This window comes from Eublepharis macularius, chromosome 11 (assembly GCF_028583425.1).
Source record: "Eublepharis macularius isolate TG4126 chromosome 11, MPM_Emac_v1.0, whole genome shotgun sequence".
NCBI classification, from domain to species: Eukaryota; Metazoa; Chordata; class Lepidosauria; order Squamata; family Eublepharidae; genus Eublepharis; species Eublepharis macularius.
This window is the reverse complement of record NC_072800.1, coordinates 52,318,917-52,345,065: the sequence shown is the minus strand read 5'-3', so window position 1 is coordinate 52,345,065 and position 26,149 is coordinate 52,318,917. Positions and strand designations below refer to the sequence as shown.

The 26,149-nt window shown below is 42.0% G+C and overlaps 1 protein-coding gene across 1 annotated transcript in view; it reads right to left on the bottom strand.

The window, feature by feature from the left end:
- The window catches only part of MACC1 (MET transcriptional regulator MACC1), a 41,106-nt gene extending 17,062 nt beyond the window's left edge, over positions 1 to 24,044 (bottom strand). The window contains exons 1-3 of the mRNA XM_054991691.1: positions 23,960 to 24,044; positions 8,630 to 8,728; positions 3,448 to 5,516 (exon numbers count right to left, since the gene is read on the bottom strand). Of these exons, the coding sequence (XP_054847666.1) occupies positions 3,448 to 5,516; positions 8,630 to 8,720 (2,160 nt within the window). The 5' untranslated portion in view covers positions 8,721 to 8,728; positions 23,960 to 24,044. The remainder of the gene's footprint in view (positions 1 to 3,447; positions 5,517 to 8,629; positions 8,729 to 23,959) is intronic.
- Between the last annotated feature and the right edge of the window lie 2,105 nt (positions 24,045 to 26,149).

The window sequence follows — 26,149 nt, the reverse complement described above, 5'->3', positions numbered from 1 at the left end:
CCTCCTTCCAGCCAGCTGGAGAAAGGGGAGACTCTGAAGGGAAGAAGTTTCCCCATGCTATTTGCAAATGGCATGGGGAATTTCCTTCCCTTCAAAGTCTCCCTCCTTCCAGTCGGCTGGAGGGATGGGGGGAGACTTTGTCAGGAAACCCTTGACAAGCAGCTGAGTTGGGGCTGAAGTGCCTCTCTCAGCATTTCACCCTGGCAGGCTGCACTCGACCGCTTGTCAGGGGTTTCCCTGACAAGCAGCTGAGTGGGGGATTTAAATTTCCCTCTTCCTGCGCTGAACAGCAGCAGGGAGAGGGAAATTTAAACCCTGGCAGGCTGCAATCAGCCCTTGTCAGGGTTTTCCCTGACAAGCAGCTGCGTCGGAGGTGAAGTGCCCCTGGGCTTAGATTGGGATTTCCAGGGCAACAGTTCAGACAGAGTTCAGACAGTCTGTGCCTACTGTTGCCAAGGGAATTGATTGAAAGGCACCAGACTGTCTGGTTTGATGAACAGCTGATGAACACCAGGAACAGGGCTTGGAACACGTTTGTCAGGAACGGGGCCTCGCGAACAGCTGATCAGGCTGTTCGTTGCTTTTTTTTGTTCATATTGCTGTTCTTGCCCACCTCTAGTCACCACTGCACATCGCAGTACAGAAAACCAAAGTCTCTTGGTGTTCTTGATAAGAATTCTACCTCTGTGAACACACATAAGTCTATCCTAACTTAAGAGAATACTGTTTTAAGATTTTTTTTCCCTTGTGGCCCTTCATTGTTATCCATGTTGGCACCTCCACAATGTTTCCCTGATTATCCTGGGGGATGGGATCCATAAGCATCATGGTACCTTGGATGAACGGTGTGTTACTATGCCTTCATTAATACTTAACAGAAGAAGCAGGAACAGTAGGCAAAATCCAGTTGTTTAGTAGTAAATCACCTTCCCCCCACAGAATCCCCTAACTACATTTACTGTCACCCACAATGGACTGCTTATGGTGAGTTACAAGCCTTCTAACAATAAGTGACTCTCCTATTCACTCTTTCTTACCAATAGTGAATCTTTAGCTTTGATGACATAAAAGTGTTTGTTTCTCTTCACTTTCGATATCTGACTTACAATGGCACGTTTAATGCTAGAAAGAGATCTGACAAGTCTATTTTTGAAGGAAAGCAGCAGCCATTTTTTAAATTTGTTTATTTAGCCGTGCAGCCTTTGGTCCAACTTGAAATCTTGTTTTGCACCCAATAAATAATTTATTTATTAAATATTTATAGCCCACCTTCCTCACTTCTTTCTGTTCATTTTAAGACTACTTCAAGCAAGAGATGGGGCTATGGCATCATACCTAGAATCATTCCTGCCCAGTTTTTCTTCTTTCTTTTTTATATTTGGTACTGAAAATCCACCTTGCTGAAGATGTGTGGGAAACTCAAAAGCAGGCTCATGGCTTTGCGACATTTGGCTGAATCTAATAAAAGGTATTACATTGCTGGTTTCATTTTATTTTTCTTTCTCTGGGGTCAGCACTGGCACAGCTCTTTGTCTGCAGAGGATTAATTTCTATTCTTAGGCAAGAAACAGCAGTCTTCGCTATTCACTTTATCAAGAGCATATGTATAAGGATTCTGAAAATAGCCTTGGGGAAGAGAAGCTGGAAAGGAAAGACAGAACTTTTACCTGTAAGCCTATGTTTAAATTTACAACTGCACAGCAGTAATGAGAGATCCTTGTGGTAGTATCTCGACAGTGACAAAACCCATTGTTACCAACGTTTGTCATTTTTAACCAATGCAACTTTTGTCATATTGGGCAAGCTGCTAATGAGCACAGAAATAGGAACAAGTTTAGGGCCTCAGCATGTCTTAATCCAATTCTGATTTCATGTGTCTTTTATAGGTCAATGAAAGTTACTATCAGTTTAGATGTCATGCAGAAAAATGTGACATTAGGATTTATTTTGGTTTCCTTGTGCATCACTTGCTATTTAGTTGCCCATTTGCCTGGTTATAGCTTGATATAACCAGGAAGAAATACACATTTCTTTTCTATTACTATCTACTGGATCCATGTAAACCCTCTGAGAAGCTGTGTTAATTTCAACTGTATAATGAGGATGTGTGCCTGACTTAATAATAACTGTATAATGAAGATGTGTGCCTGATTTAATAATAGGGATCCCCTGACTCTCCTCTAGGCAAGTTTATATTCAAGACTGTATAATATAAATCAGAAAGTATATATACCCCAGTTTTTATTAAATTGATTTCCTATGTCAGAGAATGTAGCTTTTGAGTTACACAGACATGGCTGTTCAGTATTCATATATAGTTTTTCTCCCCCATCAATATCTATATAACATTGAAGTCAAAACAGTCGCAGGAAACCTTTCCAATAAGTTAACAACCAGCTTACAAATAATTGAAGTTGCCTGTCAGTCTCTATAGATTTATGTAAATCATTATGACCTGAGAATGTTTCCAATGCTTGGCTACCAGGGATAATTTCTACTGACCACTATACACAGAAAAAGAAGAATTCAAGATAAGCCCTTCATTTCATGAAAGATCAGCATTCCCATCAGAAAAAAAACTGCCACATAGAAGCAAACTGGGAGAGTTCCAGGGTGAAGTGGGGCAAAACATGATGTTATATGATATCAACAATTATATCATGTTAGAGACTGACTGAAAGTTGCTTGTAGCCAGGATTCAGTTAAAAAAAATAACTAAAGTTCGAGGAGGCCCGAAGTGGAACGATACCCCCAAAGAAACTATCAGGGGAAGCACGGAGAGAGGAGATACAAGTCAAGGCACAAACCAAGCTTGCCAGTTTGGATGATGACAATCTTGTTGCATATAATGATCACATGGGTCTCTGGAGGAAGGGCTTCAGTACATTACAAATGAATGGCACATCTAACCCATCAGATGATCAAAGAGATCAGTTGCCAGCTTTAGATTCCCCAAACCTACTTAGCTTCATGAGAGCTTTGAAGGGATATGGAGGGGACATGCTGTAAGAACCTAGGGAATTTTCAGGAAGCTTTCTGGATTCCCATAGGAGATTAACCACCATTAGTAACCCTGCAGACTCTGTGGTAAACTTAACAGAGAACATGAGAGGCCATTGACCAACAGTGACCCACTGTCCTGTGGCCAAAACACACTCTGGTTATTTCCAGTTTTTTCAATGCTATTTGAGAATATACACATTTTCACCTCTAGATTTTTAGAAACATCTTGATTGCAATGCATGGAGCAGAACCAAGCAGGAATTCAGAGACTTCGGGCATGGCTAATAAAGCTTTTAACATCCAAACAGCTCTGTTGGCTTAAGTCTGCCTACCCAGAGGACTGGAGGTAGGGTGGAGTCACCATAATCAGGAGCAAATCACCTAAATTTATTGTTGCCAAATCTCCCCCACTCGAGCTAAGGAAGCCCATCTGAGCATTCTTACCACTGAGAGCTCATATAGGAAACGCCTCCTGCTTCTGTTAGCGTGGCAAACTTCCTTCAGTTTTTTCACAACATATGCTACTTTTTCTGATTCTTTCTCAGCTTGTGCCTCGTTGAAATCATCCAATGACATGTGTGAAAATCCAAGGGCATCAGCCAAAGCCTTCCAGTCATACATTTTTTCCGAGACAGTGGATAAGATTGCTGAATAGATGTAGGTCAGTTTTTTAAAAGGCAATGTAATTTGTTCAAGGAGGGTGGTGGTCATCATTGCACGGTCTTCAACATCAATCACTTGGTCTTTGGTTATCACTTTGACATTTTTGCAGTGTATAAGGCCAACCTTTCTTCTAAGAACTCCCACATGCCATTCTTTTATTTTAGTTTGTCCGATAGCTTTCACCTTATCTTCTCCAAGAAGCACTATTGTATCACCCTTAAAATACTCCAGCAAATAATCAATTTTCGTTTGACGTAACACAGTTTTCAAAGCTATGCCATACCTGGTAACATTTAAAGGCTTATCTTGAAAGACAGGGTATTTAATTACTGGCATTGACAGCAAAGGTGCAGATTTGATCTCTTTGCGTTTTTTCAATCGGTTTGCCTGTTTAGATATTCCAGGGATTAGCTTTGGAGCTGGCTCTGGAGTAGTAACGTAGAAGTGGCAAACAAGGTTGTTGTTGGGGACTTTAACTTGAACACGGAAGACAAATAGATGTATTTTCCTTGTGTTGACCACAGAAAATGGAAAATGTCGGTGAACCACCTCACCACCCCCTTTCAGCAACCCTTCCTTAATTTCTTTGCTTTGATCTTCTTCCTTCACTTCAAAATCAGAATCACAGGAGGCCACAAAAATTCTCAGGTCTTGTGGCTTTTCAAGGGCAAATGTATGCTTCTCCCACAATTGGAAAACAACTGGAGGCATACTTTTCCCACCCTTTTTAATGTCACACACTGTGAGCTTTTCTGGCACATAATTGTGACTAAACAGCGCAAACACTGCAGTAAAAGAGGGGTGGATATGTTTGGGTCCATAAATTCCAACTGAAAGTTTTCTGTGGATGTATTCCCAAACACTTGCTGAAGGAGAATGAACAGTGTTGGTCTGGGCAACAGCCACAATATACATCAAGTGACCTAACTCTGTCAGCTTCACTTGTATAGTATCTTTATAAATATAGCAGTTGTGTATTTTTTCAAATGGGCCTTCTTTACTGCTACCACATAGACATACAATTTCAGTCATAACTTGGCTAAAAGGATCTTTTTTCACTTCAGCTGCAATTTTCATTTCTAATAAAATGGCTTCTGTTGTACTGAGATTACTTAATGCAAGTTCTATCAGCGGGCTTATAGTGGTTGAATGCTCATGATTAAGTGACGACGGAGAGCCAAGGATAGCCTGTAGGCCAACCTCTTGAAATTCTCCAAGCACCACATGACCTTCAGGGAAATGAACAGCAATATCTGAGTCAGGAAGCTGCACTGAGCCACCTTCATGACTCACTTTACATACTATATGAGTTTCTACAGACTGGGTTTGTGCCCATCCTGGACTCTGATTCATCACACTCAGATCAAGGCAAGATCGGGCCAGCTGTCGTTGATTCAGCCATGCTGTCTTATAGGCCTCTCGATCATTCTGAAGCGATTCACTATCTAGAGGCAACTGGTGGTTGGATGGAGCTGTATTAGGAGGTTCAAAAGCCTTGGCACTAACAATATCCAAAAGATCTGAAGCGCTCCTGTATTTTGTAGATCTCTTTGAAGCTTTGCGAAGGAACAGATAATCAATATTTAATTCATCTCCAGATGAAGCAGCAGAGTCCCTGTTATTTGAATCTCCAATATTTGAATCCCTAAAAAATAAATAAGGGTCTTCTTTTAAGATAGATATACGTTTGTTGCTTTTTTCTCTACTGCTTGATTGAGCTACATCATCTAGAAAAGGGTTGGACGCAGACAGTTCATTCCAAAAAGGATTTGTCTTGAACACACCAGGGGAACTTTCCTTAAATTCTCCAGGCCAATGGGACTTCAGATGTAATTCATTCTCTTTGTCATCTGTTAAAAATAAACACAGAGATAAACATGCCCATTTTGTTTTTATCCCCCGCTAATTGGTATTCTGTATATGCCAAGTTACTTCGATTTCCCCAACTAATTGGTTTAAACATGCCAAATGCAATGTGAAGAATAACTATACAATTTTTAACCCTTTGACTTGCTTTGATTCTAAACTGATATCTTTCATGTTGAAAACTGGCCACAAGAACAATTGTAATTATTCAAAATTCCATTTTCAAAATGTAACATCCACATAGTAACGCTATTGTTCATGCTTTACTTCTGACAGAACCTGTTGGTATTTTTAAAGGTTTGAGTACTTGGCCAAACTTCATAAAATATCTGTGGACATACTGAGGCCAGCAATAAGATCCCCGAGTTGAAACATAGCTTAGCATAGTTACAGAAATTTGGGAGGAAGTTGAACCTGATGAGGTTCTTAGGCTGATTCATCACCTAAAACCTGGCAAAGTTGCAGGTCCCTCTGAACTGTTCATTTTAAGTCCCACTTGGTGGACTTCGTTTTTGGCTGGGTTTTTTTACAGTGTTAGATCAAACAGGTGAAATCCCTGCAGACTGGCACTCATCAATTGTGGTACCCATCTATAAAAATAAGGGTACTTGTTTAGATCATACGAAATACAGGCCTATTAGGTTGCTTTCTCTGCTGGGCAAATTGTATGCCATGCATTTAGAACTTAAATTGAAGTCTTGAATGAACAATTGTAATATTTTGGGACTTGAACAATTTGGCTTTAGAAAGGGCTATTCTATAATGTATAACAGGATAATCTTGTCATATTTGGCTGAGAAATATTTAAAGACAAATGGACTGTACACTACCTTTTCTGACTTAAAATCGGCATTTGAGAAAAGCCAAGGTACAAAAGTATGCAGTTTCAAAACATGTATTATATCTGAGTCAATTACTGTTTACTAGCAGAACTCTACAGGTTAGGTGGTTGAGGAAAGGTCTTTTAACAGAGAATACCTGTGGTAAAAGGAGTGCAGCAGGGTTGCAATTGGGCTCCAATACTTTTTGTACACTACTTAAATGTTTTGAGTCTCTTCTGATCAAGGGTGAATGTAATGACTCCTTTATTAGGGGGGCATCAAATTAATATAATGCTTCATGCTGTTAATGTCTTACTACTATCATTGACTAGGCAGGGATTAAGGAACCAGATCAGTCAATTTATAAATTATTTTGAAATGGAAACGTAGCATAAGTCAGAATAAATCTAAAATCCTGCTATTTGGAGAAACTAGGAAGACGGGGTGTCCTTGGAGGTTGCAAGGAATGGAGTTTGAACAAGTTCATTCTTATAAATATCTGGGCATATATTTTGACACTTTAATGACATGGAAAACTCTTTTAAAATAGCTTAAGTAGCTTTCAGCTTTTGTCCAAATCCTTGAAGAAATTTTATTTTACAAAAGGTGGACAGTCTTTTCCAGCATTGCTCAAACTATACAATTCTAAGATCTTACCTGCAACCCTATATGGGACACCATTTTGGCAATTGCTAAAGATCTTGAGAGGCTGCAAGCTATATTCTTCAGAACCATCCTGGGAATTCCCAACTGTGTCTCCATCTCAGTAATTAGATTAGAAATTGGACTGTGCTCCTTACAGGACTGCCAGTTCCCCCAACTCCCTGGGTCACAGGTTGGAGGCCTGGCACCTACCTTTGGGTGGACCTTCTTGCGTGCACACAGAGCACACATGTGCTCCTGGCCTGTGTGATGATATCACTTCAGGGAAGTGACATCATCACGCAGGCCATGTGCCACCCTGGGAGCGCTCCTGAGCTCTGGAGGGGGCCAAATCGGGCCACTGCGGAGCATGGGAGTGCTCCCGCTTGGTGCAGCAGCCCAATTCAGTCCAAACTGGGCCACTGCAGTGCGCTCTTGCATGCCACGCTGATCAGGTAAGTGGGGGTGGGGTGGAGTGGAGGGTGGGAGCAGGGGATCCCCTGCCTTCAGCATGAGACTGGCAACCCTACATGGAAATATGCCATTTAAGATGTGGTTAAAAATATTCTTACTAGAACCCCCGAGTTGACTAATACATCTAATGAGACAAGACTTATTTTTATCATCAAGTGCAAATGCTTATTTTGACAAATTGTGTGAACTGGGATTTTCATTAGAGGATAATCTATTTAATTACTATTCGGGTCACCTATTGAAAACTATAACAGAAGTAAGTTTGTCACAGGATTGGTCTGGGTTACTCACTGATTCATATAGGAAATAGTCTCCTTTGTATTATGGCGATATTCCTACAACTTCTTTGACAGTTGTTAATTATCTGGTTACTACAAAAAATTCCAAACACAGACATTTAATATTTTTGGCAAGATGTAATTCACTTCTAACAGCCAAATATTCACAGGAAGGCTTAAAAGTATCCCCTAGATTGAAAGAAATTGTCCTTGTGCATTTGGAGCAACAGGGACCATCTCACATGTGCTGTTACACTGTCCTTCGTTTATTGAAGCTAGGCATGATATATTGGGATCCCTTGTCAACTCTACTAATTATATTATTCTGAAACTGTTGTTTTCAAATGATGCAGGCTGGCTGGAACCTGTTTCTAGATTTCTTGCATATTTTTAAATTATCTTAGTGTTTATTGTTTTATGGACATGTTCTGTTTCTGTTTTACTCATAAACCAACCAACCAATGGTTGAAAGGATTGAATATGAAATAAAATTCAGAATTCATAAAATCTCTCTTGGTTTAGATTTGAAATCTAGGAAACTGAGAAGATTTCCTTACTCTGTCTTTTCAAAATTCTTTGAGGAATTACAAAATATAAAGACAAAGGATACTGCAGTAAAGTACTTTGGATTACATTTTTTCGTCAATTGGTAATTTCCAAAAGATTAATCTAAAATAGTTAATTCTTTTCTTATTTCTTGTACTATATATTCTGTATGGTTTACAGAATGACAGCCATCACATTCTCCTCCTGCTGTTTTTGCACAGGACATACTTGAGAAGAAGAGGATCTTTGCAAGCCTCATGTGCACAATAGCGTTACAGAGCTCTTCTAGCACAACCACGGACTAGCGATTGAAAGGGCAGGATGCCAGCCACATACCTGTCCAATTAGGGTTTCCATCATCCAAGTCAATCAGAGATCCTTCTGATCTACTCCATGAAATCTCCTTCCTATAACAGGAAGCAGACATTTTTCTGCCTAATAGAGATAAGATACATTAGTTTACAATCCAAGAAATGTTTGAAACAACAAAACACAAATATTGCTAAATGATACCTAACAAAAGTAACTAGTAGTGCAACCCTAAACAGAGTTATACCTTTCCAAATCTTTTGAAATAAATAATTCTCATCTTCTGTTCTCTCATGTATATCTAATATAGAATGGCAAATTAAAGATTAGTGGCCAACAAGCCACTTTCAGTCACTAACAGTGTGATTCTATACAGGTGTTCTCAAAAGGATGTCCCCCTTTTTTCAACAGGACTTTGTTTCAGGTAAGCGTGCATAGGATTGAAGCCTACCTCAAGATTTGCACATTATCAATCCATGTACAGACATTCAAGGAGAAACTGTTCATGGCAGCTGCCCTAACCATGTTAGGTCCCAATGTCCCAATGATCCCAATGGCCCCAATGTCCATGTCTTCAATAGAATATTTGTACTGACCTAGAATTATGTATCACCATGCACATAGGGGCAACTTGTTGTCAATACAGAAGAAGCAGGAGCTTTTTTATTTGATGATTTCATTTCAGAGTCTGAAGTCTATTGACCTTTACTCCCAAGACTGATCTTCCCCACTATTTCCATGGTTCAGGCAAGATCTAGCATAATAATATGCTAATAATAGCATAACTTTTTAATGCAGAGGTGCTCTGAAGTTGTTTTAAATTTTTGATCAGTCGAATTCTGTGCCGCTATGCTGATATTTATAATTGTATTTTAACTGTGTAAATGAGATGTTTTTAGAATTGTTAATTATAATAATAGTTTTATATATTTTAACCTTTATGTATCCTGTAATCCGCCCTGAGCCTGATGGAAATGTGGGGAGGGCAGAATAAAAATCGAAAATAAATAAATAAATAAAAATATCACCCAAGTCCTCAATTTTTCAGCTGGATCAGCTGTGTTGTCATAAGATCTGTGCCTTGATCTCTTTATTAGTGTTTCCAAATGCACAGTTCATTGCCAGGTTCCCTACATTATGATCCTATACAAAAATTACAACCACTAGGGGCAGATACAATTGCTCTATATTTTAACCTTTATATATTTTAACCTTTACGCATCCTGTAATCCGCCCTGAGCCTGCTGGAAATGTGGGGAGGGCGGAATAAAAATCGAAAATAAATAAATAAATAAATAAAAATATCACCCAAGTCCTCAATTTTTCAGCTGGATCAGCTGTGTTGCCATAAGATCTGTGCCTTGATCTCTTTATTAGTGTTTCCAAATGCACAGTTCATTGCCAGGTTCCCTACATTATGATCCTATACAAAAATTACAACCACTAGGGGCAGGTACAATTGCTCTATATTAGCACAGCATGTCTCTGCTGCCATTGCAAAGGAGTCATTTGACAGAGTTAAGGGCATGTTAGGGGAAGATTGAGATTTGTTTGGGATTCTATGCTTCCTCAGGGCTAGCCCCTCCATCACAAACCTCAACCTTTACTAGCTAAATTTTAAAATCTGGGTTGTGTGGACCTGTTCCATTTTGCCAGGAGCCTGATTACCCATCTATAGTTGCAAACTTCCTTTGAACCTGTCAACTTCAGAACAGAAACTTTACAATTTACTCCTTGTTTAAATGTCTTGAAAAGATGAAAAATACCAGAACATTATCTGAAGCATCTACATACTAGTCCCTACTGTCATCCTATTCAATGCATGCCAAAGAATAAAACTAACATCAATATTCACATTTCATTTGCACCCACGCCTTTCTTGGAGCAACTGCTTATACAGGGGAAAAACCCACCCTGGAAATCCATTTACTAAATCAATAAGGTTATTGGTTATGCTGAGCATTTATTTTACTGCACAAAATGCATTTATTTTGCAATATTTTGGAAAAAGCCCATCGAAGGTGCCTGATGTCGTACAATCAAGCTTCAGCGGTTTGACTTAAGAGAATAGGCTTCCATGACAAGGATAAGTGGTGTAATATCAGCACAGCACACTACCACAGGTGGAATGACAAAAAAAATATTATTGTAATGATATTTTTCAGAATCAGTAATGCACGGCTGCTTTTAGAGGCTGCTCATCAGCAAACCAAAATGCTCATCTGATATTATAATAGCATGAAGTCATCAGGCTTCCTTGACATTTTAAAACCCTCACAAGAGACAATTGGATCCAAACGGCTTGATTTTTTATTGCTAAGACTCTATTAACCCTAATAAAATGTCTCAGACATAAAATGATAGAAGATGTTGGAAACAGGCATTATGAAGCATCTCCTGGAATTTGATCTGGTTCTTTGTGCTATTGCATCCATTTCAGATTAGAGGTAGAAAGAAATGAGACATAAAACTGTTCTGTTTGACATAATGCGATGAGTAATCTGTAGTATTGAACAAGAAAGTGAAAGAGGAGAAGAAGACTAATATGCCAGTACTTTATCAGGAGGCTAAGAGTTTGCTGAGAAGGGCTCCACAATGAAAACAGCAAACTACTCTTGGTAAGCAGACGGCTTAAAGCAGTCCACCCAACTGATTATATGTTAGCCAATCTGGAGTTTTTGTTCCATTTACAAACATTATTACTCTGGTATTTCATTTTCTGATTTCTCAATACAGTCTAGCCTTCATGTTCAACCATTAGATTAAGTAAATAAATGCAGATTCTCAAGAGGATGAAGCTGGCTGAGAAGCCAAAGCATATTGACAGCCCTATCATTTAAGTCTGCCATTTGTCAGGGAGGCAAGGAATGGACGAGAAGGCTACCTTCAATCATACTTTTTGCTCCTATCATAGAGATTAAGCTCCTTCCCAGAGAAAAAAGTGTGAAGTGCAGTCATGAAAGTGCAGCAGGTCATTTCATCGGAGTATTTCTAAAACAGGCCAAAATTACAGCGTACGTCATATAGAGATTATGAAAAGCTTTCCTGAGCACAAATGCATCTCTGTGTCTACATGCATATACTCACCTCCACTCATCCTCTCTCCTTGCAAAAAAATTCAGACTGGTGTGAAGAATGCACACTAAGATCCCAACTAGAGACTATAGATGACACGGGTTAGGACATGGGTGCCTGATCTGACTCACTGGCACACATATGAAAGGGGGAACGTACCTTGAAAGCATTCCATTCAGCTCTGGTGCACTGTGATGGGGAACAGGAGCTTCTGGCTTCCCACCCCCACCATTTTCACTGGTGGAAATGCCCATGGGTTCCCGGTTTGCCCCTTTTTCTGCCCCCCCAGCACCATCCCATTCATTTAATTTATTTATTTATTTGATTTATACCCCGCCCTCCATGATCTGGAGCACTGTCGAAGTAAATTCCAGAAATTACAACTGATCTTCAGAGTACAAAGATCAGTTCCCCTAGAGAAAATTGCAATTTTGAAGGATGGGCTCTGCAGCGTTACATCCCTGCTGAACTTTCTCCCCTCCTCAAGTTCTGCTTCCCATGGCTCCATTCCCAAATCTCCAGGAATTTCCCGAGCCAGAGTTGGCAACCCTAGCTCCAGAGCCAAATGGTGCACTTTCAAGGTAAGCTTCCCCTTTCATATGTTTGACAGTGAGCTGATTGGGGCACTCATGTCCCATGGGATTTCTGTTTTGGCTCTAATTAATACAAGAAAATGGCTTAGGCTTGCTTGTACTTAACAGGATTCAGACAGTAATGATTTCCTAGAATATCTCTTGGAATCATACAAGACTGTCATTAGGAAGAGCACTTTGCTATAAGGCATCTGCTGCTTGTGCCTGTGTGACAATATTCAATCAGTTCAGCCACCATTGCCAAAAGTTTCAACACCACTGAGCAAAATCCCTCAAGGTACTGCAATACAGACTGGCTCAAATCATCAGAAAAGCCGACACAACTGGAAGATGCTCCCTGTAGACATTAGAACAGCCCTAGGAGGCCTCCAAAGAGGCTAAGAATGAGAGCAAAGCTGACAAAACCTGGCATCGAACAAAGAAACCAGGCATTGAAAACAGAATAATTACCTGCATCTATAGGTTAGAACTAGTGACAACAGAATATTATGCATTGTCTTCCAATGTTAATAGGTATAGATTTTGCCCCTAACAGAAAGTGATTAATATATAACAACAACAACAACCAATTTTTATACCACCCTCAGAGTAACTTAACACCCACTGAGTGGTTTACAAAGGATATTATTATCCCCACAACAAACACCCTGTGAGGTGGGTGGGGCTGAAAGAGCTCCAGGAAGCTGTGACTGACCCAAGGTCACCCAGCTGACTTCAAGTGGAGGTAGGGTTGCCAGGTCCCTTAAGTCTCCCAGCGGAAGAGTGGGACGCTGGCATTTACCCTGTGCCAGCTTCTGAGTTCTCTGTCACACGTGTGCGCAGCACGCATACACTCCTGGCATGCATGATGATGTCACTTCCCGGAAGTGACACCATCACATGGGTCAAAGGGTGGCCCGGGAGTGTGCGCGTGCTTCCCAAAGGGCTGACCCCCCCCCCCACGGGCCCAATTCAGCCTGAAATGGGCCCATTGCAGGGTGTGGAAGCATGCAGCAGCGAGGCGCAGGAGTGTGTCACGCTGCCCAGGGATGCACCTGCGCTGCCGAGGGGGCGCCTCAGGGGGTGCGCCCCCCCCACTGGCCAGTGGGAGCAGGAGGGAGGAGGGAGGAAGTGGGAGCAGGGGATTCCCCCACCCCTGGTGGGGGAATGGCAAGTCTAAGTGGAGGAGTGGGGAATCAAACCCTGCTGCTCTTAACCACTACACCAAACTGGTTCTAAACACTGGTTTTGGCATCCTGTAATTCTGTCTTTTCAAAATTCTTTGAGGAATTACAAAATATAAAGAGAAAGGACATTGCAGTAAAGTACTTTGGATTACTTCTTTTGTCAATTGGTAGTTTCCAAAAGATTCATCTAAAACAGTTAATTCTTTTCTTGTTCCTTGTGCTATATATTCTGTATGGCTTACAGAATGACAGCCACAACAAATTACAGGATGCCAAAAAGGCCTACCCAATCCTGCCTCAGATTTCCTTAAAACAGAGAAGACAAAACAACGTGACAACTTTAAAAGTGACATTAACTACTAAATATGCACAAGAATGAATTCAATCAGTTCAAATATTGTACCATCAGATAACAATACTATTTTTAAGGTGGGTAGAGTTTTCTCTGCTGATGCGTTCCAGATAAAGACATAATAGTCATTTACAACTGACAGGTTAAAACGTGCATACTAAAACCAGGTTCAAAATACACGAGCTTGACATGAAAAGGCAGGCCAAGCCTCACCTCCAAAAGGGCTGATAAACAAGCAACACTACTCTAATTTCCATTTCTCCCCTCTGTCCACAAACCAGCTGAGTTTATTTCTGTATTAAAATCAAAAAGAGTCCAGTAGCACCTTTAAGACTAACCAACTTTATTGTAGCATAAGCTTTCGAGAATCACAGTTCTCTTCGTCAGATGCATGTGTTTGTATTTGTGCCAGTTTCTTCATGAGGTTGATGGATTTCCTCTCCATTCGGCTGAATGTGGTGCTTTCCATGGTCATAGATGCAGAGGAGTTAGCCATGTTAGTCTGTAGTAGCAAAATTAAAAAGAGTCCAGTAAGACTAAGAGGAGTTAGCCATGTTAGTCTGTAGTAGCAAAATCAAAAAGAGTCCAGTAGCACCTTTAAGACTAACCAATTTTATTTTATTGTAGCATAAGCTTTCGAGAATCAAGTTCTCTTATGCTACAATAAAATAAAATTGGTTAGTCTTAAAGGTGCTACTGGACTCTTTTTGATTTCAGTAAGACTAAGTTGGTTAGTCTTAAAGGTGCTACTGGACTCTTTTTGATTTTGCTACTACAGATTAACATGGTTAACTCCTCTGCATCTATTTCTGTATTGACTATCCTGCTCTATTGCATGGGCAGCTTCCTGTTAAATTTTATTTATTTACCTCATTTATACCCCACCTTTCTCTCCAAGATGGCTTACAACTCCTCTCCTCCATCTTATCCCCACAAAAACCCTATGATGTTGGTTAGGCTGATGAGAGCATGTCAGTGGCCCATGGTCACCCATCAAACTTCCATGGCAGAGCAGGGATTCAACCCATTTGTTTGCTGAAGAGGTGTAGCAGACTGAGGTGGGCTGGGTGGAGTCTAGAAATCCCAGGTGTGCTGGCGATGGCATCTCTGGAACTCTGAGGATCTTCACTGCCATCTCCTGGAATATTCTTATCCTCCTGGAGCAGCACCACTGTCAGATCAGGGGATGGGAAAAATTAGCACCCCAGAGCATTCTTCCTCCTGTCTCTTCCTCACAGTGATTTCTTTAAGCTGATGCAGAAATACACAAAAGACCTTGGGCAAAACTGAAAGATGAGAAAAGAGCAGCTAAGCAAGAGAAAGAAAGTCCCTCATTCTGTCTGTCCTTCCCTCCCAAGGTTGCCATCTTTCTTCTGGTAGGGCCCATGTCCTTTAACAGCTGGGAGAAAGTGTAACAGGTGCAGCGTTTCCTCTTTGTTGCATCTCCATGGCAGGAAAAGCATCACCTATTGTAAGTAAGTAACATCTTTACTACGGTCAGAAACCAGCATAAAAACAGCACAGGATATTACACGTCCATAAGTTTCAATAAATTTCAGTTAAGCTATGATGTGTTAAAAATTAAAAAATGATATACAGATATGTCAGGCTCAGGCGTGCCCCGCCCCTCACGTGTCGCTTTCTGCCGTGGTGGCGCTCACCCTCCACCTGCCTGACTTCTGCTTCTTGGCCTTTGGGTCTACTCCACCACTGTTGGCCCACTAGCTGCAGGGATACTGTCTCCTGAAGGTCTCAGAAGCGGGGTGATTGGGCCCTGGGTACTTCCCAGGGGCCCCTCTACAACCCTGAGTAGACTGACCTTCACCCTCCACTTGTGGGTGGACCTCCCTTTTATCCCCTCACCGTTCTCAGGCACCACCTCCTAGCCCCACCCCCAACAGCTTAGCTGCTGCCCTGGCTGCCTTAGGTAGCCACAGCTGTGCCTGTTTTGCCCCCAGCCTCTCCTGGCCCTTTTCCATCCCCTCTAGCCTGTTTGCTGGGTTGCTGGACTGTAGTTCTTTCCATGGCTACCACTGGGTTGGGGTGTGGCCCTGAGCCACTGGCACTGCCCATGATCTGCTGCCTGTGGTGGCACAGGCTGGCTGTCTCTGCCCCCTGTGCCCTCTTCCTCCAGCTAGGCTGGGCTGCTCTAAGGGCCTGGCTGGGAAGCTGGCAGCAGCTAGGACCCAGGAGCTGCCATCTAGCCTGCCTTCTGCCGACAAGAGCCTGTCAGCACCTGGGCCATCTAGCCTGCCTCCTGCTGACGAGGGCTTGTCAACACCTGGGCCCTCTTTGGCGGTCCAGTTCTCCATTGGTGCCTTTGCTGCCTGTCTCCCCCTTGCTGCTGCCTGTTTCCTCCTTGTCGGGTGATTGCCAAGGGTGGCAAGGCTGGATGGTGGGGATGCCAGTCTGGGTTCCGGGTGTGGCTCTTGGAGGGTTCCCAAGTCCGGCCTGGTCACTGGACAAGATAAATTAATTTAAGTATGTAGAAACAATGGTTGCATCACCCATTGCTCTTTTGCCTGCCATGTGGCTATTAATGGCACAGGAGACAGACCATAAGAAAGTAGCGACCAATGTGATGCCTGCCTGCCTCCCTCCCTCGTTCTTTTGCGCTCTCCCCCCGCCCCTCCACAGCCATTTCAAGAAGTCCAGGCACAATGCATTCCCTGCCTCTTCTGCTTTATTTATTCCATTTTAGAAGCCTTTCTTGTTTTTCACTGGAAGTGAAACCATTGCCTCTTAATAAATTGCCTATGTTGCTATAGCTCTGTAATTTTAAAGCCAGTCTCTGCCCATCCTGCATGACTCTACACTCTTTCCAGTCCCTTATACAGTAAATCTATCTTCACGCCAAAAAATGGACAATTCAACATGTTTTGGTTTTACTTCTATGTCCTCAGATTCTTTCCTGTTGGTATTTCATATTTCTAAATATTTAGGATCTTGGGCAAAGGGCTGAAGATCCAAGATGTTCAGAACCATGAAAGACTCACATTTAGTATTTGACTCTCAAAAGTTTAGACCCTGAAAATCTTGTTGGCTTCTAAGGGGTCATGGTCTCAAAGCCTCCCACTTTGAGACAGAAGACACTAGCTGTTGGGTGCACTCTTCTTCATTCCCACACTGTGAAATCTGGCCTCCAGATGTCACCATCCTTCTGTTTCACCTTTCCTGAGCGTTAAACAATGTTATTGGCCATTGAGCAGCAAATATGAATTACCAAACTAGCTAAAAAGAAGCTCCTGTGAGAAGCTCCTTTGCCACTTGCCAGCCAGGCCAGCACCAGGAGTCCACAGGCTCTTCCATCAGGGCTCCCTCCAACAGCAACTATGCTCAAGAGGGCAGAGTGTGGTTCTTTTGCATTCCAGAGTTGTGACATCATTCCTTCAGACATGCCTCCTACTGCAAAATAGAGGACTGCCTTAGAGGCCTCTGGAACATCACAGAGGACCTCTTGGGTAACCTTCCAGTGAATGGTACTTTGCAGAGGCAGCAGACTGCATGATTCTCCAACTAGTCTGGCCAACAGCCTGTACCAACCATACTAACCCACTCATCAATCTTGCTGAAAGCTAATTTTGGGGAATGCTCAGCTCATTTCCAAAGAAAGTCACTGGGACTTTCCAATGTAACTGTTGTATGCTTTGCTTTGATCTAGCAACCTCAGATTTGAGAATACAAATATGGAATCAAAGTAGAGCTATTTTTAAGCCCTTATGTCAATTAACCAATGAGCAGTTGAATACAGAAGAGCTGCTCTCCAATTTTTCAGATCTCATAGAAGGTGCACATTAGCATACATCAGGCACGTCACTGTGAAACTTCTTAATGTTTTTGGTGTGTGTAAATTTAAGAACAGGACATGAACCAATGGAAATTATTAAAGCCTTATCTTTTATTGGTTCTACTCTAACCATGGGTCAAGATGTTAGGATTTCAGAGCCAAATTGAGAGAATGTCTATGTTATCAGCCAAAAGATAACCCACTCTGAACAGTGTAGGGAATTCTTATGTTTAAATGGCAGGCACACTTTGGCTTATCCATATTTTTAAAATGCAGTTTTCCAAAACATTGGTCTTAGTTAACAGTAGTCACAATAATTAAAAATAGGAGAAAAGTTCACTGAGTCAAAAACACATTTAATTATAATATCATTGTGAACATAATTATAATATCATTGCGAGCATGTTCCATACACGCCTGCACAATACAAAGTAAGTGAAACAGAGAGATATTTTGCCTGGAAGCAAACTAAGAATATTACATCATTTTGAAACATGAGAGAATGTGGTTTCATTGCAAAACCCTACCAAGAAGGTACAAACAAAGTGGAGGATGAACTGAAAATATTGAAATCCACACACAGGAGATAACAGTTTTACTAAAGGAAAGCATTTCAAATTTTAGGAATGTATGCACAGACAGCAAAGGCATTAAGACATTTCATAATGACATGTCAGAAAATGTAAATAATCTACTATGAGCTGGGCATCTCCAGTAAGATCTGAAAGGCTTGAGAACAGCTCTTCTATTCCCAAGTGCACCTTGGGTAACTGAAATACAGGATCATAAAGAGCTCTATTTTGATCCAGCAGTTCAATTAATTTTGATGATAGACCTTGTTTATGCAGTGTATGGATTATGATGCCAACTGGGCCAAAATCAGGAATAGCCACAGATAGCATATCAAGATTCTTGGTAAAAAAATTGATCAAATTTTAAAACCCCATTAACACATGGTAACACCAGCAGTCACGTCTTAGGACTTTAAACAAATTTCCATTGGAAAAATTGGCAAATTCTGAGTAGCACAGAAAAACTTCAATGAAATGTATTTTTTTTCCTTTTGAAATGAATGAAATGTGTTAAGGGTGTAGCAGTTTGCAATTCTCTCACTTTAGTACTGGCCTGGGTATATTTGCAATATTGCTTGTAGAAACGAAAACTATCCACAAGATTAGTTGCCTCAGGTGGCTTTCTGATGTAACTTTTAATCAACATTTTTCACAACCTGCAAACTGAGCAGTCTGCAGTGGGAGAAGAAATCGGGGGGGGGGGGGGAATCACCTCTCCCCTGCCACTGGAAGCACCATTCCACTGGCAGAAAACAGGAGTTGGATACAACCCAATATCTCCATCTAATTTTCTTTAAAGATACTTTTAAAAGGTTAACACAGCACATAATTAGTGTTTTGAACAACCTGCCAAAGGAAATTGAGTTAACCTAACCAATGTAACAGAAGATTTTTTTTAATTTGACATATACCCTACCCTTCCTACAGTTTGAAATTGTGGTAAGGGTAAACTCAGAAGGCTGGCAATCATTCAACTTGGGGTAATAAAACTGGTACTATCTAAGAGCATGCTCTAGCACTTGTGCCATTTGGCATAAGGAGGGTGGCGCTGTTATCAAGGATGGGCACAAGTTCATCACAACCTACTACAACTTTATGAGGGTCCTCCAAACTCATTTGGGTCAATCCAAATTACTGCAGGCATCTGCTGCTAAAGAATGGTAGGCATTAAGGCTAGCATAGCAGGTACGAGGACCAGCAGCATTTCACAGCAACTGAAACATCTGAAGCATGGTCAAAGGAATGCAGGAGGAGAATACTAAGGGAGTAGAAAACAAAAGGAACCTAGATTTCAATTGTTTGCCTTTTAAAAAACTTGAATCACATTCTTTAAAACTGGAAGTCTTAGGAAATCAGTGTGATAGTTGCTCCCATTGATTTCAATGCAAATATTTCCGCTGGTAACTCCTCCCAACACTGTCACACAGGATGAAAGGCTCAGAGAGTACAATCTTCACCCAAGGGATTTCCCCTCCTGAAATTCAGGCTGAATGGACGAAGCATCTCCATATCATAAGGAATTAAAATAGAGATGGGCACAAAACGAAACATGAACCAAAAAGAACAAACCAGACCAGTTCATGGTTCGTGGACCAGTGGTTTATGGAAGCTTGCTTTCCATGAACTTGTTTACTGGTTTGTTTGGCTCATGTTAAACCGATATGCCCCTTTCTAATCCTCACCCGCTCTTTAAATGGGCATTTCCCTGCTGCTCCGAGCTGTGGGGAGTGGCGGGGAAATGGCCATTTAAACTGTGGGTGGGGCTTGGCTGGCCAGCCGGGAGTTCCCAGCCAACCAGCCAAGCCCCACCCGCAGTTGAAATGGCCATTTCCCCGTCATTCAGAGTGGCCATTTAAACAGCCCCACAGTTGAAATGATCAGCTGCTTGTTGGGGGGGTCTCCCCGACAAGCAGCTGATCCTCAGGCTTAAATGCCCCTTTCTGTGCTGCTGCGAAGTGGCACGGAAAGGGGCATTTAAGCCCCACGAACTACAAACTGGTTCGTGAACTTGCCCCAGTTCATGGAAGTTCATGGTTCGTGAAAATGCACAACCCACAAAGTTCATTTTTTTTTGCAGTTCATGCCCACCTCTAAAACTCTCACTTGTACAACAGGTAGCATAGGGTTGCCAATTTCAGTTTGGGAAATTCCTGGAGATTTGGGGGGGGGGGTAGTACCTTGGGAGAGGAGAGTTTAAAGAGGGGAATTTGTTCAATGGGAATGTGATGCCATTGAGTCACCCTCTGCACCTGCCATTCTGTCCATTCTCTGTAGTCTGGGAATCACTTGTAATTCCAGCAGAACTCCAATCTCTACCTGGAGGCTGGCACCCTTTGTGGGCATAACCTAAGATGGGAGTGAGCTGTGCCCACCATTCCTGGGATCCTCCTGCGGTATATGGAGAAACTGGAAAAGTGGCCCAACCCCATCCCTTTCTTACTATGCTCCGTTTCTTTTAGCATTTTTCTTCCAGCCTGCCTGTTTTCCTGTACTGGAGCTTGTCTAGAAGGAAATTTGCTTCAAGCATTGAAGAAAAGATACAGGATATGGAAAGTTTTAGTTCACCTAACCTGTATGCTCCTGTACTCTGTATTCTTTTGATATTAATGGGTTGTCTTTTCCCTGCTAATGGGGCTAATAGGAGCTTGGGTGAATGGAAATTGCTTCTGGGGGCGGGGTGGGGGGATGGAGCAACTGCTTAATGATTTTACATTAAATTCTGAGAGATCCTGAAGCAGTAATTGTCTCATATAGAAAGGTGAGCTGATACTAATCCCTGATCTCTCACACATTGTCACTTGTGGTATATATACATTTACATCTGGGAAAAATGAAGCTTCAGCCTCTATTCACCTTGAGAACTTTGTTGACAGTCTAGTATACAAGTAAAATACATTTTGAAATTTATACAGAGATACCACTCCCAGTCCGTCTACAGAATACTTATTTTCAGAAAGGAAAGGAAAGCCAGACATCTGTTTCTATTCACCTCCCTATCTGTGCAACCTCACCAACTTGTACAAGAAAAACATTTCCTTTCTGTCCCCCTGCATAGAATACAGGCGGGTTGACACCACCTGCCTAACACTGGATGGGGGGAAGGGGGAGTGACAAGCCATACCACTATGCCTTTACTGCTCCCATCTATTCTGCCTGTCTGCCACCCAGTACAAACAAAGCTAGCACAGGCGGTCTTCCCCCATCTGCCTAGCATGCTGTCAGAACCTGGGGTTTTACAGAATCAGAATAATCCCCAAAAATGCTGAGCTGGTACAAGGACTGGCAGAAAGTGGAAATTTTGAAAACAAAACTGCCAATTGGGGTAATCCTGCTCCTTGTCATGCATGCTATCACTCCACCCTCACTGTCTCAGGCCCTCCTGCTTCTAGAGGTGAAAAAAGACAGCAAGACACCAGAATAAATGGGTACGTTAGAAGGTTTCCAACCACTCAGGAATTACTAAAATACTTTTGTTCAGATTCAGAGCAATTATCATATTTACAAATTAGTGCTAATCAGATCTCAATTAGTACATCTCCAACTGCCCATCTTTAATGCCTGCTGCTGAAAAGTGGTTCTTAAGGTCACCGGGAATAAGCCTCAGTAATTACAGTTAAAAACTCAAAAGAGGTTAACTGTACACTAAAGTAAGGTCTCTCCTACAGATGTATTTTTTTATCAGATACATTCCTTTGGTAGGTTGCTATTGCTCACCAACCAAGCCTTAACACAAAATATGCTGCCGTTAACAGCTGCCTAAGGTTTGTTATCTTTGGCAGAAGCACCATAAAAAGAAAGAGGATATACATCCCAGTGGAACTTTTACATAAAATAGGTCAAAGCTATTCCCAAAATCATGAAGTAGCTTGAACACTAAGAAAGTTTGGATACATGAAATTTAGTTGTTAGTAATTGCCAATTTCAAGGAATTTAACTTTTGCTTCAATATTATGTCCAAAAAAGTACAATCACTGCAAGCACATTTTATCATACACAAATAGATTCCCCCTACAAAGTATCACTGTATGTTAGACGTTTCTTGATTCATAGGAAATTCTCCCAACATATCTTGAATGGATCAAAATAGCCATTTCACAGGTTGATTAATTTGAGGCAAAACAAATTTTTAATTAGCGGGGATGGCGATGAAATTTAAAAGCACCAAGGCTACTATAGTGGGGAAAGTAAAAGAAAATCTTTATAATTTTGCATTTCCTTAAAACAACTTGTGATAACATTTAAACACAATCATAATCTGGTATACTCAAAAATAAACCCCTTTGCATTCAATGAGATTTACTTCCTAGTATGTATTACATCCTTTTAAACCCACTGTCTTCGACATATTTAGAAGAGTCTAACTCTGTTTAGGATTGCAGCCTTTGTTCATTAAATTGCAAATTATCACACACATTTCTGTACTGAGATTTTAGAAGTACATAGATCTAATATTTTTGTAAGCCACCCTGAGACTGTGAAAAGACAGGCCTTTTTAATAAGTAAATAAATATAAAGATTGGGCTTGCCAACCTCCAGGTGAGATCTGAAGATCTTCTGGAATTACAACTCATCTCCAGATGACAGAAATGAGTCCCCTTGAAGAAAACGGCTGTGTTGGAGCTTGGACTCTGTGGCATTATGCTCCACTGTGTTCCTTGCCTTCCCAAACTTTACCATTCCAAAGTTCCACCTCCAAAATCTCCAGGAATTTCCCAGTCTAGAGTTGGCAACCCTATTACATGGATTGATTTACTCGGTAAAAAGGTGTGAGGTTTAGCCAGATAGCAGATCTTAAGAGGCCTGTTATTTGCCCAGGGCTGAGTACTTACTCTCACTGATAATCAGTACAGTACACTTTAAGAACGTAGCTTGAATGGCAAGCTATGAATGAAGAAATCCAGCCATAGATGATAACATTACCTAAATCAGTGATCAGCCCATGAATCAGGACTCTCAAGTGGCTCACAGACCCCACCTGCTGGGTCCAGATCCCTTATAGAGCTGCCAAAAATAGGCCTGTCTCTGGCAAAGCTGCAAATCACAGACATCAGTAGATACACAACAAAGATACAGTTTTCATTTGCCTTCTCCAACCCTTAGAGAGATTTCTGTGAAGCAGGAACACTTTCATTAATTAACAAAAGCTTGGAAGTATTTCTTACTCTGTCATATCCTTTACAGAGTAGGGCCTTGCTTAATAGAGTCATCAATGCCTTGTATAGATTTTTTTATGTTAAGCAGAGATGTCATTCATTTATGTTGGCATTTTGTGTGGGCTGACTGAAATCTTTACACATGGAGTCATATGAAGATGAAAGAATAAGGAAAACACAAAATACTCTCCTATGAGCTAATGCATTGCTCTTTCCCAGCATAAGTTAAAGTAGTTGAAAACAGTTTCACTATTGATACAAATATACTTTAAGAACTAGTTATTTATAAAACGGGGGGGGCACCCCACACCAAAACTAAAATTCCAACTTGGGAACGCCCAGAGCTCCCTTCAGAAACAACTGGTTGAATTTTCCACAACTCCTTGGGAGATACCAAGCAAACGCGACCTCCTCATTCTTTACCATAACAGTTACACACAGCCAGCCCCTCATGAGTGTGGTTCTACATATACTTCTCCTACAACTTAGATTTTAAAAGGTCATTTCAAAGCGTGAACCAGAACCCTGGTTTTTCAAGAAGTTGACTTGAACCCCAGGGTCCCCTTCTCTCTCCTTAAGGACAGATCTAAATATTTCTTCCTCTCCCCGCAACTTTTTCAGTCCTCCAAAGTCTGAAACATACAGCTTTAAAAACATACCTTTACTTCTGCCCAAAGATGCAGTTGCTGCTTATCTTAAGGTACAGAGAGACATTGTCTTGGAAACCTTTGTACGTTAAAGTATACTCGATATTTCCATGCTAGCTTCAAAAAATGCGACTAGGGCAGCTACCTAGGCAAGAACACACGCCTTCTCTTTGTAGTTTCTTCGGAGCAGTAGCGAGTTGCTCTGGGACTTTGAGTTCCTCAGCTGCTTCACTACTTTCACTGAAGTAGTTACTTCAAGAAGATCGAACTACATTACCCATCGTCCCATTCGGCTCATACCTGAAACCAGGAGAGCTGGTTTGGTTGCTGAAGTTTCACCTTAGGGCGGGAGGAGGAAGCGCGAGAGAAAGACGTTCCGCTTCTGTATTGTGTTTTCTGTGCGTTTTGTTTGGTTTGGCTACCCTGTAGATGAATGCCCAGCGAATTACGTAGACTGCTCTCTATAATGGAAAGCCAGGGGCAAACGGTGGGGCTAGCTGGGGGTAAAGCGGAGGAAGGGGGAGTGGGTTTCAGAATTGTGAGCGCAAAAGATTTAAAATAATATCAGAACCTGAATGACCAGACTGTGGTAATGAAACACACACGTATGTAGGTGGACACGGTGGGGTGGCACCAATTCTTAACTGTGGATGAAACAGACAGGGATTTTTATTTCATTATTTATTTGGATATTTATACCCTGTATTTTCCTCCACTTTAGCCTCACAGCAATGACCCTGTAAGCTTGGTAGAGCTGAGAAACTCTGACTAATCCAAGGTCATCAAGGAAGCTTCTGTACCAAAATTAAAATTCAGACCTGGATACCAGGTGCTATTCAATCTCTTTTCCTACCTGAAGCAGAAGGGGGATTATTGGTGCCACTGCTTACTGTGTTTTCTGCTGTTGCTATTCCCACTCCTAATCAAGCTGCAGAAGCTGCAGGTGTCATAGAACACATTTGCTGATAACCCTCCTGAGATAATGTTCTTAAGGACTTAAGTCTTTCCCAACCATGCCTCACAGAGAATTCTGGATTTTTGGAGCCTGGCTTGCTCACATGGCACCATCTCTGCTTTTCTTCTCTCTTCCCTGGTGTTCGAACCACGCCTTGTTTCTGCAGCAGGGGCAATTCTACTCCAGATCCAGTCCTACAAGGAGGATCCTTCTAAATGCTCCATGCCCTGGCTGAGGCATATTAATAAATGTGCATGTTAACCTAAATGTCAAATATAGGACTTACCATTTTATTATTTACCTGAGTCTCTAACACATTTTCCTAATGGTATCCTACTATATAAAAGGCTAAGCGTATTCAAGATAACTCATTTCCTACCCTGGTATGCCACCAGAGGGCGCTGTTGTGAAGGGAAGCCCAGATGAGGCAGCCAGACCTCCAGAGAGCACGCCATGGCAGAAAGCCCAGGCCAGGATCAGGAGTGGAGCAGGTGGCAATGCCTGCCCCCCATCTTCACCCAGCTGGGATCAGGAGCAGAGCAGGTGGCAATGCCTGCCTGCCCTTCACCCAGCTGGGATCAGGAGTGGAGCAGTTGACAATGCCCCCCCACCTTCAACCAGGTAGGATCAGGAATAAAGCAGGTGGAAATGCCCATCCCCTGCCTTTACCCAGCTGGGATCAGATGGAGAGCTGGGGGAAATACCCACCCTCCACCTTCACCCAGATGAGATCAGAAGCAGAGTAGATGGCAATGCCTGCCCTTGCCTTCACCCAGCTGGGATCAGGAGCAGAGCATGAGTCAATGCCCATCCCCCTTCACCCAGCTTGGATTAGGTGCAGAGCAGGAGGTAATGCCCGCCTCCAACTTCACCCAGCAGGGATCAGGTGAGGAGAAGGTGACAATGCCCTCCCCCGTCACCCAGCCGAGATCAGGAGTGGAGCAGGAGGGAATGCCCACCTCTCATTCACCCGGCCAAGATCAGGTGCAGAGCAGGGTGGCAATGTCCCCCCCCCCTTCACTTTGCTGCGATCAGGTGCAGAGAAGCTGGCCATGCCCAGCCCTCCTGCCTTCATCCTGCCAGGATCAGTGAAGGAGGAGCAGGGAATGCCCGCCTGCCCACCCTCCCTTTTCTAGAGCCCATTGTAATTTTTTCCACAACGGGCTTTGTTGCTAGTAAGATACATTTCTGGTTTTGAATGGTCTCATATATTTCAAATGTGACCTCTGCTGTACCACTTTGAAAGA